Consider the following 14,309-nt stretch of genomic DNA (forward strand, 5'->3'; position numbering starts at 1 on the left):
ATGTCTTTCATTTTTAGCTGAGAAGCATTGATTGATGTCTAATATTTAGTTTAAAAAATATATATATTCACACGCATTTTTTTTTTTAACTTTCAAACAAATGCCCTCCTGTTGTAAAATTTTCTTTGCCCAGAAAATTGAGATTTTAAGCTTTCTAATACAGGTCTCAACAGACTTGCAGGGGCCCAGGGACAAGAGACCATTATAGCCCCCCCCCCCCCAGCCCTGCCACATACGCAGTACTTTTACCGCTTTGCAAGCACCTTTTCTCTCCTCGGCTCAACGTGTGCAACATGTCTTGTCATACCGCAGCTCAATAGGTTACAAGCGGTGGTCATCTCTTTTCTTCTTTTCTGCGCACCAGATTTATGACGACTCGCCATGTTTCGAGTTTATAAAAATGACGGATTTTAATTTCCCCAGGGCACGTACATAGTGTAGCCTTGAGTGTGCGAGAGAGAGGTCAAACCATTCTTTGCTAAAAAAGAGGGGGGAGGTGTTGTCCAAAAAAAGGAGTATATATTGGAAATATTTAATATATTAAAGTTTTAACATAAGATTTAATCAGAAAATGATTTAAATAATAAGTAAAATAAATTAAGCGTCATTCAGGGGCCCTTATGGTCCTGAGGCCCGGGAAAACATACCCAGTTGCCCCCCATTGACGGGCTTAGATGTAGATGAGACCCCCAATTTGGCCAAATTTTAAAATTGTCCTATATGCATGTGTGATACATCATTGGAAAGCTTAAAATCTCAATTTTCTGGGGGAAGAAAACATTTGAACAGGAGGGAATTAAAAAAAAAATAATAAAAATAACAACAGCGAAACCCTATTTGGAGGTGAGAGCATGAAAGAGCAGAATTAAAGACACCATGACTTTAATGAGATATTGTCGCGTACTTACCTCGTTTTGATCCAAAAACTCCATGAAGCATGTATCACTGAGTGACAAGACACAGCTGTGAATGGCCACAGCTGGAATTTTTGGGAATTTGATGGGTGAAACATGGTCATATAACAAGGGTGGCGTTGCAAAAATCGCAGACATCAAGGAGTGGTTGAGATGTTCTTTTTCATATATTTACTTTTTCAAACTTTTTTTTTTTTTTTTTTTAAAGATTTTTCTTTGTTTGGATGGATTATTTATCATCTCAAATAACGGGGAAAATGCGACAGTAACAAGAAAAATACAGTTAAGCAATAGTTATGAGGTATCCGTGACTTTTTTACAGACACTATTTTTTTCATTGTGACGTAATGTTTAAAAGTTTAAAATATGTGAGTGAATAATTTTTCTAAGTCATTTTTTTAAACAAAATATTAGACATCAATTAATGATTTCAAGCTAAAAATGAGACATTTTGAATAAGAAATATACTTTCCTGCTTTTTATGGCTGGGTTGAAACAAAAGCGGTTGCGCGACGTCCGTAAACGGGGGTTTCCAGGGTAAAATGGACAAATTGAAAATAGTTCAGGGGCTTCATGCGCCATGAATCTGCTATGGCCGCATATAGACATATTGTTCTATCAAACACAACAGTTGTTTTGGCTTAAAATAAACTGCTGTATTTTAAAGAGGGGTGCAAGAGCAGAATTTGCTTTTTCAGTCTTGTCTGTGTTTTCCGTCATATATATATATATATATATATATATATAAAACAGGTACACGCAGGTCCGTTGTGGAGCGTGGAAACCTCCCTGCCGATTCCTTCATGTAAGGACGCTAACGGCTGCGCCGTTGGCTTGAGCTTATTGGCGCGGTGGTTACCGTCCTTGCCTGCCGAGTGGAAGCGTCGTGGTGCGCGGGTCCGTGTCCCGGCCTGGTCAGAGGTGGGAGCGGAACGCGTGACGGCGCTGACACACCGGTTACGATGGTGCCGTGACCCGGCTCGGCAGCGAAGGTTTCGGGGGGTGAGTGTAACGGGTACACGCAGGTCCGTTGTGGAGCGTGGAAACCTCCCTGCTGATTCCTTCATGCAAGGACGCTAACGGCTGCGCCGCTGGCTCGAGCTTATTGGCGCGGTGGTTACCGTCCTTGCTTGCCGAGTGGAAGTGTCGTGGCGCGAGGGTTCGCGTCCCGGCCTGGTCAGAGGTGGGAGCGGAACGCCGGGCAGCGCTGACACACCGGTTACATATATATATATACATATGTGTGTGTATGTATATTGAAAATCGTGATTTTTTTCCCCCCAGACGGCCTAGCACTATCTTAGCGCCAGTATTAGCCTATTAGTGGTCAGTCAGGATTTTCACATTAGGTTACTTAGTGGTAACAGTTTCAATAGAAAAAGGCTTGTGGTTAGTAGGCTATAGTGTAGTGCTCACTCAAAGTATGCTTCGATGATTTGCTAGAGAAAGAATGAACAACTAGCATGTTTCCCGCCAGCTACGTGAAGACACCCCTGCTGCAAATTGGGGGTCTCAGAGCGGAATGTCAAGTCACCTGAGTGTTTTCCGCCATATACAATTAACAATTGGGTCACAGTAAACTATTCAGAAATACACGGATTGATTAACGGGTATGAAAGATAACCGCTGTGTAACAATAATAATTCACTATTACAAAAGCATGTGTTTTTTGACAGTGTAAACGTGATGACGTAGATCGATGCCCCCAGCAACATGGCCACGCTTGTGTCTCGTCAACAGTTGTGTCGTGTGTGTATCACGTAGCAGGTCGTCTAGGTCAACACAAAGGCTAGCAATAATTACCAAATTGGAACATTTTCGAACCACTGTTGATTTGTATGGTTAAAATTCCAAAAGTAAATCACATTTACGAGTGGGTGCTTAGCTTGTGGATAAGAAGCAGAGAGGGGCGTAGTCTAGATCCGGTCATTTATAAAGTTCAGCTCATAGATGCAACATTAGTACACAATACAATATCACCCTCCAGTGGTCACAGTGAATAATACAGTTATTGCTGCTCACTGTTGACAATAGTGTTGCACAAAAATACAATTTTTTAAAATGATACAGATACGATACTGGAATGTGTGGTCTCGGCAGATATTGTAACAATACCACTTTTTTTTTTTTTAAAGGAGGGTTGTCAGCGCATGAACGTTCATGTCTGCTAAAAACTGGCTAATAACTTCATGCAGATTTTTTTTTTTAACATTATTTAAAGCAGTGCTGATTAATATATATCACCAAAACGATATCAAACTTTATGGCGACATTTTACAATTCTATCGTCATTATGGACACAAATATTTACTTAGCAATGCACATTTTGGCCAGCAGATGACGCCCAACTTCCTACATTGATGGGATTCCGTTGTAGGACCATAAAACGGCCTCAAGATGTCCCTATCTCCACTCAATAGAAGAATGCACAGAACACAGGAACGCGCGAAATGCACCTAATTTGCTTTATTAAATTCATTCCCTGCCATTGATAGCGATGGACGTCATTTGAAGTGGGTTGTCGGGCATTGAATATTCGTGTTTATTAAGTGCCATCGAATGGCAGCTGATGAGTTCATTTATGAAATAAAATCCATCATGTTCTGGAATCACCAATGGTCAGTTATTTTACTCATCGTCATCATCGTCATCATCGTCGTCATCATCATCTTCGTCATCGTCGTCGTCATCGTCGTCGTCATCTTCGGTGTTGATTTTTCCGGAGAGGACGTCTTGGATCCAGTCCTCCAACTCCTGAGCCGAGGGAAGATCCTCTTCGTCGTCGATCAGCATCCACACGCTGTCGGCCTGGAAATCAAAATTGCCTGACTTAACGTCACACAAACACACGGACGTCGGACGGACTCACGTCTGTAACGTTGACCACGCCGATCTGCGGTCTGAAAAGGTCCACCTTGAAGGTTTTCTCCCAGTAGGGGATCAACTAGTGGGATAAACGAGAGAGTGATGAGATGAAAAGAATTGATGGGAAGAATGTGAGAATTCGAACCAGGGGAAAGTCGTCGGGGTCGATCCAGACGATGCTAAGCTCCGGCAGGTGCGTGTTGTCTCGAGCCACCTCCTTCAGGATTTCCAAGAACTCAAAACCATCTGAGAGGGAGGACAAAACATCAGCCAGCCAGCCGTAACGTTGACAAAACGCTAAATTGATGTCTGTGACCTGCTCTTACGGACTAAGCGGCTGTGAGTCATAGACTTCATAATGTATTGACGGGTCAGATCAGTCATGCACTGCGCCTCGCATTCAAGTAGGGGGCCGCCCACATCAACAGAAGCTATTCAACAAACACACGTACGCAGCGATCTAACGCCGGATTTCTTTTGAAAAAGTAGGAAAGCTGTAACGCATACAAACAGGAAGGATCGTCTCAGGAGTGATTTATTCGAGGATTCAAGGTCATTATTATATTTTTTGTACCGTGCATGCATTTTTAAACGTGAAAAAAATCAGCGGGACAAGTTAGCAGCTACTGCATTGGCATCATAGTTCGCAATATTTACGTAAAATAAATGCTAACAGCACGGTTTTTTTGCTTTTAACCAAGAATCGAGACTGTTTTACGTCCTTATCTATAAAGAATTTGGGTATTTAAGCATTTATTCACAGGGATTTTCACCGGAAAAGCTCTGTTTACATCTGGCGGCCGCTAGCTACATTCACTAACAGACTACCATTGTACTTCGACATATTTACGTGAAATAAATGCTAATTGCACGGTTTTTTTTTTTTCTTTCGTGCTTTTAACCAAGAATCGAGACCGTTTTACGTCCATATCTATAAAGAATTAGGAGATTTAAGCATTTATTCACAACAACTTTCTACGAAAAAAGCTCTTTGTCTGTGATTCCACTCTGTCAGCTTTGACGGCCTCGCCAACAATGCAGGCCCCCTATTTATTGACCCCACGCCCCGTCAATACATTATGAAGTCTATGTGTGAGTGACTGCTAACAATAAATATGCAGGGTTTAGTTTTCAAACGTATGTTAAATGTTCCACTAGCAACCGACTTAGCAAATAGCACATCTGTTGGTGGCATCATAGTTTGCAATATTTACGTAAAATAAATGCTAACGGCACGGTTTTTTTGCTTTTAACCAAGAATCGAGACTGTTTTACGTCCATATCTATAAAGAATTCAGGGATTTAAGCATTCATTTACAAGAATTTTCACTGTAAAAGCTGTTTACATCAGGCAGCTGCTAGTAACATTCACTAACAGACTAGCATTGTACTTCGACATATTTACATAAAATAAATGCTAACTGAACCTTTTTTTTTTTGGTTTTAACCAAGGATTGAGACGGTTTTACGTCCATATCTATAAAGAATTTGGGCATTTAAGCATTTATTCACAAGAATGTTTACTGTAAAAGCTCTGTTTACGTCAGGCAGCCGCTAGCTACATTCACTAACAGACTAGCATTGTACTTCGTCATATTTACGTAAAATAAATGCTTTTTTTTTTTTTTTTTTTTTTTTTTTTTGCTTTTAACCAAGAATTGAGACTGTTTTACGTCCTATAAAGAATTCGGGGATTTAAGCATTTATTCACATGGATTTTCACCAGAAAAGCTCTGTTTACATCTGGCGGCCGCTAGCTACATTCACTAACAGATTAGCATTGTACTTCGACATATTTACGTAAACTAAATACTAACTGCGCGTTTTTGTTGTTGTTGTTGTTGCATTTAACCAAAAATCGAGACCGTTTCACGTCCATATCTATAAAGAATTCAGGGATTTTAGCATCTATTCACAAGAATTTTCAACAAAAAAAGCTTTGTCTGTGATTCCACTCGGTCAGCTTTGACGGCCTCACCAACAATGCAGGCTCCCTATTTATCAACCCCGCGCCCCGTGTAAGTCTATGTGTGAGTGACTGCTCACGATAAATATGCAGGGTTTAGTTTTCAAACGTATATTAAATGTTCCACTAGCAACCGACTTGGCAATTAGCACATCTGTTGGTGGTTGATCAATTCGTGATCATTTCACTTCGTGTTGATTTTGCAGATGATTCCAGGTCACTCCCTATTGATTTTGGGTCACTTCCTGTTGGTTTGGGGCAACTACAGCCACTTCCTGTTGATTTCAGGGGCATTTCCTGGTCACATGCTGGTATCTGATAACCTCCTTTTGATTTTGGAGCATTTCACGTCACTCCCTGGAGATATTGGGCGTTTCTGGGTCACTTCCTACGCATATCAGGTTACATCCTGTTGATTTTGCATCACCTCCTGTTGATTTTTGTTTAATTCCAGGTCACTTCCTATTGATATTGGATCACTTCCTTTTGATTTTGGAGAATTTCCTGGGTCAATTCCTATTCATATCAGGTCACATCCTGTTGATTTTTTTTTTGTAATTCCAGGGTACTCCCTACCGATATTTGGGAATACTCCACTAGCAACTAGTTTAGAAATTAGCACAACATGGGAACACTAATGGTAACAGGTGCAATGTTTTCGTTTTAATTGACTGGTTGCATCATACAGTCCCTGACAAAAGTCTTGTCGAAACAATTGCTAATAACCTGACTTTTAATGATTCAATTAGTTTCAGAAATGGCTCATATGAAAGCTAAGACCCTCCCAAATGATGTCGAATGTACAAAAATATATTTGTTTCACTGAAAAAAGATTGATCATTTAATGAAGACATAAAGGTCAAATTTTGGCAAGACAAAAGTTTTGTCGCCTACAGAAAGTAGTGTGAAAATTGGACAAAAAAATGTACTTCAAATACAAAAGTATGTTACATAACATAAACGAATGAAGTAGTCGTGCTGTGAGATCCAAATTTAATATTTTGTATGACTTCCATGGGCTTCAGCAAGGATTCATACGATTTATTGATGAAGTCATCAGGAACATCAAAGAAAGCAGTCTTGCATGCCTCCCAGAGTTCATCAACATTCTTGGGTTTCGTCTTCCATGCTTCCTCTTTTATCCTACCCCAGACACGCTCAATGATGTTCATGTCTGGTGACTGGGCTGGCCAGTCCTGGAGGATCTTCATCTTTTTCCACTGCAGCCGAGCTCCACGAGACCTGGTCACCTGAAGTCCCTGTGTCAACCAGAACAGTCTGTCGAATTCTGTCTAGAAATGGTCGAATCAGTGCCCCGAAACCAGCATTAAACAAAAGACAATTAAAAAACCGTGTGGCATTTGCCAAGGCCCACAGCCTGTCAAAAGGATGGACGCTGGAAAAGTGGCAAAAGGTGGATTTTTCAGATTCATCTTCCATTGAATTACACCACAGTCGCCGCAAATATTGCAGGAGACCTACTGGAACCGGCATGGATCTGAGATTCACTCAGAAAACATTGAAGTTTGGTGGTGGCAAAATCATGGTCTGGGGTTACATTCAGTATGGGTGTGTGTGAGAGATCTGCAACATAAATAGTCTGAAATATCAACAAATCTTAGCTGCCTACATTCCGAATCATAAAAAGGGACAAATTCTGCAGCAGGATGGTGCTCCAACGCATACTTCAATCTCTACCTCAAAGTTCCTCAAGGCAAAGAAGATCAAGATCCTCCAGGACTGGCCAACCCAGTCACCAGACATGAACAGGATTAAAGAGGAAGCATGGAAGACGAAACCCAAGAATGTTGATGAACTCTGCAGGCATTCAAGACTGCTTTCTTTGACGTTCCTGATGACTTGTATGAATCCTTGCCGAACCGCATGGATGCAGTCCTTTGAGCCCTTGGAAGTCATATAAAATATTCAATTTGGATCTCACAGCATCACTACTTCATTCGCTTATGTTATGTAACTTATTTTTGTATTTGAAGTACATTTTTGTTCAATTTTACGCCTACTTTCTGTTGATGACTAAACTTTTGTCTTGCCTAAATTTGACCTTTGTGTCTTCATAAAATGATCAATCTTTTTTCGGAGAAACAAATACATTCAACATCATTTGGGAAGGTCTCAATGTAAGCCATGTCTGAAACCAAGTGAATCATTAAAAGTCAGGTTATTAGCTAATGTTTCTACATAATGGATAAGTGACAAGACTTATGTCAGGGACTGTACAGTAGATATCGCATACATATCCCTATAAGCATGAAATATGATTTTGGCTCATTGCCTGCCTTTGACGGTGATAGGTGTCCAATCCAATTTGACCGGGGAGGCTAAGATTGCTGCCAACCCTCCCAGTCAAATTGGATTGGACACCTAGAACTCTCAACGGCAACGAGCAATGTAAATTCAAGCATCAAGGGGTTAAACGGCTCGCCCTCTTGCTTTAAACCGAGGAGTTTAAAAATGGATCATCCATGGATAGAAGACATTCATCAATCTGATAGCCATTTTTAGACATGAAAAACACAAATGTGGAGCCAGATATGTTTTGATTGGAAAACTACAATGTGCCTTTTGAGTATACGACTTCCACGAAAACTAGTACGCTCGAGGGGGCTCCTCTGTAACAAGGAACATCTGCACTTGTTTGCTCAAACAGGAAGTTCTTTTAAAAGTTAGGGCAGCGGGCCATATTATGTAACTTAAAGTAAAAATGTGCCAATGACTAGAGGTCTGGTATACCCGGGTCCTCTTCCTCTGCAAAAGCAACAATGTGGACGCCATCGATATCGTCCTCCTGAAAAACAAAACAAGCGTGTCAGAAAAAGTCAGAAAAAAAAAAAAAAGATTAAAAGTGGCTTTCCATGGATGCTCACCCAGGTTTCAAACATGTCCTCTGCACGCAGTTTTCTCAAAGTGGGTCTGAAGATGTAAAAAAAGACATTGAGATAATTCCATCCTGTGTGTATTTTAAACATGGAGTTCTTTACTTTTGCTGTTGTTTTGTTGCCTGTTTGGGTGTCAAATTTAACCACACCATTTGTAAGTACGTACAGTGGGGTAAATAAGTATTTAGTCAACCAGTAATTGTGAAAGTTGTCCCACTTGAAAATATTAGTGAGGCCTGTAATTGTCAACATAGGTAAACCTCAACCATGAGAGACAGAATGTGGAAAAAAAACAGAAAATCACATTGTTTGATTTTTAAAGAATTTATTTGCAAATCATGGTGGAAAAAAACTTTTGGTATTGACCAAATACTTCACCTCAATACTTTCATATGTACCCTCTGTTGGCAATAACGGAGGCCAAACGTTTTCTGTCACTCTTCACAAGCTTTTCACACATTGTTGCTGGTATTTTGGCCCATTCCTCCATGCAGATCTCCTCTAGAGCAGTGATGTTTTGGGGCTGTCATTGGGCAACAAAGACTTTCAACTCCCTCCTCACTCCGTGGCGTCAAAATGATAACAAGAACGGGGAGCAAAAATCCCAGAACCACACAGGGGGACCTAGTGAATGACCTACAAAGAGCTGGGACCACAGTAACAAAGGCTACTATCAGTAACACAACGCACCGCCAGGGACTCAAATCCTGCATTGCCAGACGTGTCCCCCTGCTGAAGCCAGTACACGTCCAGGCCCGTCTGCGGCTCGCTAGAGAGCATTTGGATGATCCAGAAGAACACTGGGAGAATGTGTTATGGTCAGATGAAACCAAAATTGAACTTTTTGGTAGAAACACAGGTTCTCGTGTTTGGAGTAGAAAGAGTACTGAATTGCATCCCAAGAACACCATACCCACTGTGAAGCATGGGGGTGGAAACATCATGCTTTGGGGCTGTTTTTTCTGCAAAGGGACCAGGATGACTGATCTGTGTAAAGGAAAGAATGAATGGGGCCATGTATCGAGAGATTTTGAGTGAAAATCTCCTTCCGTCAGCAAGGGCATTGAGGATGAGACGTGGCTGGGTCTTTCAGCATGACAATGATCCCAAACACACAGCCAGGGCAACAAAGGAGTGGCTTCGTAAGAAGCATTTCAAGGTCCTGGAGTGGCCGAGCCAGTCTCCAGGTCTCAACCCCATAGAAAATCTGCAGAGGGAGTTGAAAGTCCGTGTTGCCCAACGACAGCCCCAAAACATCACTGCTCTGGAGGAGATCTGCATGGAGCAATGGGCCAAAATACCAGCAACAGTGTGTGAAAAGCTTGTGAAGAGTTACAGAAAACGTTTGGCCTCCGTTATTGCCAACAAGGGGTACATAACAAAGTATTGAGATGAACTTTTGGTATTGACCAAATACTTATTTTCCACCATGATTTTCAAATAAATTATTTAAAAATCAAACAATATGATTTTCTGTTTTTGTTTTTTTTCCACATTCTGTCTCTCATGGTTGAGGTTTAACTGTGTTGACAATTACAGGCCTCTCATATTTTCAAGTGGGAGAACTTGCACAATTAGTGGTTGACTAAATACTTATTTGCCGCACTGTATCTATACACTGCTGGCCGAAAGTATTGGCACCTCTGCAATTCTGTCAGATAATGCTAAATTTCTCCCGGAAAATGATTGCAATTACAAATGCTTTGGTAGTAATACCTTCAGTTATTTTGCTTACAAGAGACAGAAAAAAAATTAAATCATTATCATTTGACACAAAACTGCAAAAAATGGGCCGGACAAAAGTATTGGCACCCTTTAAAAAGTCATGTGACGCTTCTCTAATTTGTGCAATTACCAGCACCTGTTACTTACCTGTGGCACATAACAGGTGGTGGCAATAACTACATCACACTTGTTAAAATGGATTAAAGTTGACTCAACCTCTGTCCTGTGTCCTTGTGTATACCACATTGAGCATGGAGAAAAGAAAGAAGACCAGACAACTGTCTGAGGACTTGAGAAGCAAAATTGTGAGAAAGCATGGGCAATCTCAAGGCTACAAGTCCATCTCCAAAGACCAAAATGTTCTGTTTTGGAAGAATGTTCTCTGGTCAGATGAGACAAAAGTTTAGCTTTTTGGGAAAAGGCATCGACAAAGAGTTTACAGGGGAAAAAGCAAGGCCTTCAAAGAAAAGAACACTGTCCCCACAGTCAAACATGGTGGAGGTTCCCTGATGTTTTGGGGTTGCTTGGCCACCTCTGGCACTGCACTGCCAGACCGTGTGCATGGCATTATGAAGTCTGAAGACGACCAACAGATTTTGCAGCTTCATTGAGAAAGCTGGGTCTCCCTCAGAGGTCACATTGACCCAAAACACACTTCAAAAACCACTAGAAAATAGTTTGAGAGAAACCACTGGAGAAAGTGGCCAGCAATGAGTCCAGACATGAATCCTACAGAACACCTGTGGAGAGATTTGAAAATGGCACCCTTCAAATCTTAGAGACCTGGAGCAGTTGGCCAAAGAACAATGGTGTAAAATTCCAGCAGAGCATTGGAAGAATCTCATTGATGGATACCAGAAGCGGTTGTTCGGAGTTATACTGTCTAAAGGTTGTGCAACCAAGTATTATGCAATGATTGAATTTTTTTTTTCATTGCAAGCAAAATAAATGAAAATATTACTACCAAAGCATTTGTAATTGCAATCATTTTCTGGGAGAAATTGAGCATTATCTGACAGAATTGCGGGGGTGCCAACACTTTTGGCCAGCACTATATATATCATATAGTAGTATATACGTACTGTATATCCTACGAAAATGAGAATCCTGAGGACTACTCTGCTATTCCTGATCTCCTTCATCAACTGAAATTCTATCCATCGATCCATTATCTACCACTTAATCCGGGGTAGAGTCGTGGGGGCAGCCCAGACTTCCCTCTCCTCAGCCACTTCAACCAGCTCCTCCAGCAGGATCCCAAGGTGTTCCCAAGCCCACTGAGAGACAAAGTCTTTCCAAGGGGTCCTGGATTATCTCCAGGGCCTCCCGACGGTGGGACGTGCCCAGAACACCTCTCCAGGGAGGCGTCAAGGAGGCATCCGAACCAGAGGCCTGAGCCACCTCAGCTGGCTCCTCTCAACACGAAGCAGTAGCAGCTCAACACAGATGACTGAGCTTCTTACCCTATCTGTAAGGGAGATCCCAGACACCCTGCGGAGGAAACTTCAGCTGCTGTTCTTTCGGTCACGACCCAAAGCTCGTGACCATAGGTTAGGGTAGGAACATGGATCGACTAGTAAATCAAGAGCTTCGCCTTTTGGCTCAGCTCCTTCTTCACCACAAAGGACCGGTGCGGAGTCCGCATCACTGCTGCCGCCGCACTGATCCGCCTGTGGATCCCTCACTTGTGAACAAGACCCCAAGATACTTAAACTCCTGCACTTGGAGGAAGATCTCATCCCTGACCCAGAGAGGGCACGCCACCCTTTTCCGATGGGGGACCACGGTCTCGCATTTGGAGGCGCTGATCTTCATCCCGACCGCTTCACATTAGATTGCGAACCGCTCTAGCGAGAGTTGGAAATCACGGCTTGATGAAGCCAACAGCACCACAACTTCTGCGGAAAGCAGAGATGCAATGCTAAGGCCACCAAAGTGGACCCCCTCAACACTTCAGCTGCGCCTAGAAATTCTGTCCATAAAAGTTATGAACAGAATCGGTGATAAGGGCAACTTTGGCAGAGTCCAACCCTCGCTGGGAACGAATCCGACTTACTGCCAGCAATGCGAACCAAACTTTGGCACTGATTGTACAGGGATTGAACAGCCCTTACCAGGGGGCTCGGTAAGCCGTACTCCCAAAGCACCCCCTTCAGGACTACCCGAGGGACACGGCGAACTCCCCTGCACCCTCGAGGACCCTGCAGAGGATGTAGAGTTGGTCCACTGTTCCACGGTCAGGACGAAAACCACACTGCTCCTCCTAAATCCAAGATTCGACTTCCTGGCGGAAATTCAACAGTTTCCTATATCGATTTCAACATGTCAGGTTTGGACTCCTGAGCAAATGGAGAGGCACTCTTTAAGTGACTAGCTCCATCTAGTGTTGAAGCTGAGAAATGTAACAGAACGTCGGCATCGCTCAAGCTTCTTGCGTGGGCCACATTCAATGACATTTTCATCCATTGTTTGGACAGCAGCGCTTTACCTTCTGTGCTCATTGATGAAGTCGAGCAGGTCGTCCTCGGAGTAGGGTTTCCCCGGGATGGTGACGGGCTCCTCCATGAAGGGCTCGTAGAAGTCCACCTCGTTCAGCTTCAGGGTCAGCTCTTTAGCCACCTGCCGTCACCCGTATGTCAAAAACTGGACCGTCGTCGAGAGGAAATGACGTCTAGATGCTGGCTCACCGATTTATCAAAAGTGGCGAAGAACCTGACGTAAGGTTGGAACTGCTCAGCGGCCTCCTTGAAGGCGTCGTAGTCTAAAAGGCCGGGGAAGAACGTTAGCTCTTCTGACATTTGCGCGGCGGAAATAGATGAACTTTGAGCCGCGCTAACGAGAACACTCGCTAAGGGTCGCCGACGCGCCGGCAGCTGCGCCGTGGCGACGGGATAAAAATGGAGCCGCGAATTTGACGGGACTAGGTGGGTAAATTGCACCGAGCAGCATCGTAGTGGATCGGACGTGAATTGCCGTCAATGGCAGTGAAACGTGATCATTCAATGCTAGCTATCTCACTTCAAATAGATTTAATATCTATCGCCGTCAATGGCAGTCAAGGAGTTGGAAAGTGTCATTTCTGCCAAGCAACAACCCCAACAACAAGCCTTTTTAAAATGTCATTGATATTTTGACAGAACAAAAAATGGAAAGTAAAAGGGAATATGCAAATTTTAAAATTTTTGGAATTAAAATGTGTAATTGCTGCCTAGCAACAATCATGACAACCACTTTTTGAAAAAAAACATTGGAATGGAATAGAAAAATGTAAATATAAAATAATATCCTAATTTTTACATTTTTTTAAAGGTTAACACATTGGCTGCCATTGACGGCAATAGATGTCCAATCCATTCTGACTGACAGTCAAATTGGATTAGACTGTCAATGCCATTCAAGGAGTGGAAAAGTGCAAATTCTGCCTAGCAACAACCATGTCAACAAGCCTATTTAAAATGTTACTGATTTAAAAAAAACAGTTTGACAGAACAAAAAAAAGAAAAAGGGAATATTTTAATTTAAAAAATTTTAGAAAAAGTAATTGCTGCCTAGCAACAATCATGACAGCCAGTCATTTTTAATCTAAGAAATATATTTTAATAGAACAGAAAAATGTAAATATAAAATAATATCCTCATTTTTAAGTATTTTGAAAGGTTAACACATTGGTTGCCATTGATGGCAATAGACGTCCAATTAGATTAGACATCCCATCGCTCTCAATGGCATTCAAGGAGATGAAAAGTGCAATTTCTGGCTAGCAACATCCATGACAACAAGTCTTTTTAAAATGTTTTATCGATTTAAAAACATTTCAATAGAACAAAAAAATGGAGAGAAAAAGTGAATATTGTAATGTTCTAATTTTTTGAAAAAAAAAGTGATTGCTGCCTAGCAACAACGCGACAACCAGTTTTTAAACATTTTTTTAATTTAAGAAAA

At 41.9% G+C, this 14,309-nt stretch overlaps 1 protein-coding gene across 4 annotated transcripts in view; it reads right to left on the minus strand.

Moving 5' to 3' along the window:
* Positions 1 to 286: 286 nt before the first annotated feature.
* LOC130926615 (calsequestrin-2) overlaps positions 287 to 14,309 on the minus strand; it is a 57,500-nt gene continuing 43,477 nt past the window's right edge. For 3 of the 4 annotated variants that reach the window (XM_057851617.1, XM_057851618.1, XM_057851616.1), the window contains 7 exons: positions 13,055 to 13,128; positions 12,856 to 12,986; positions 8,631 to 8,676; positions 8,497 to 8,551; positions 3,925 to 4,025; positions 3,784 to 3,858; positions 292 to 3,722 (listed from right to left, as the gene is read on the minus strand). In XM_057851617.1, the coding sequence (XP_057707600.1) occupies positions 3,543 to 3,722; positions 3,784 to 3,858; positions 3,925 to 4,025; positions 8,497 to 8,551; positions 8,631 to 8,676; positions 12,856 to 12,986; positions 13,055 to 13,128 (662 nt within the window). In that variant the 3' untranslated portion in view covers positions 292 to 3,542. Of the gene's footprint in view, positions 3,723 to 3,783; positions 3,859 to 3,924; positions 4,026 to 8,496; positions 8,552 to 8,630; positions 8,677 to 12,855; positions 12,987 to 13,054; positions 13,129 to 14,309 lie in introns of all 4 variants that reach the window. The other variant, XM_057851619.1, reaches the window with a different exon arrangement.

The sequence above is a fragment of the Corythoichthys intestinalis genome, chromosome 12, assembly GCF_030265065.1.
Source record: "Corythoichthys intestinalis isolate RoL2023-P3 chromosome 12, ASM3026506v1, whole genome shotgun sequence".
Lineage (NCBI taxonomy): Eukaryota > Metazoa > Chordata > Actinopteri > Syngnathiformes > Syngnathidae > Corythoichthys > Corythoichthys intestinalis.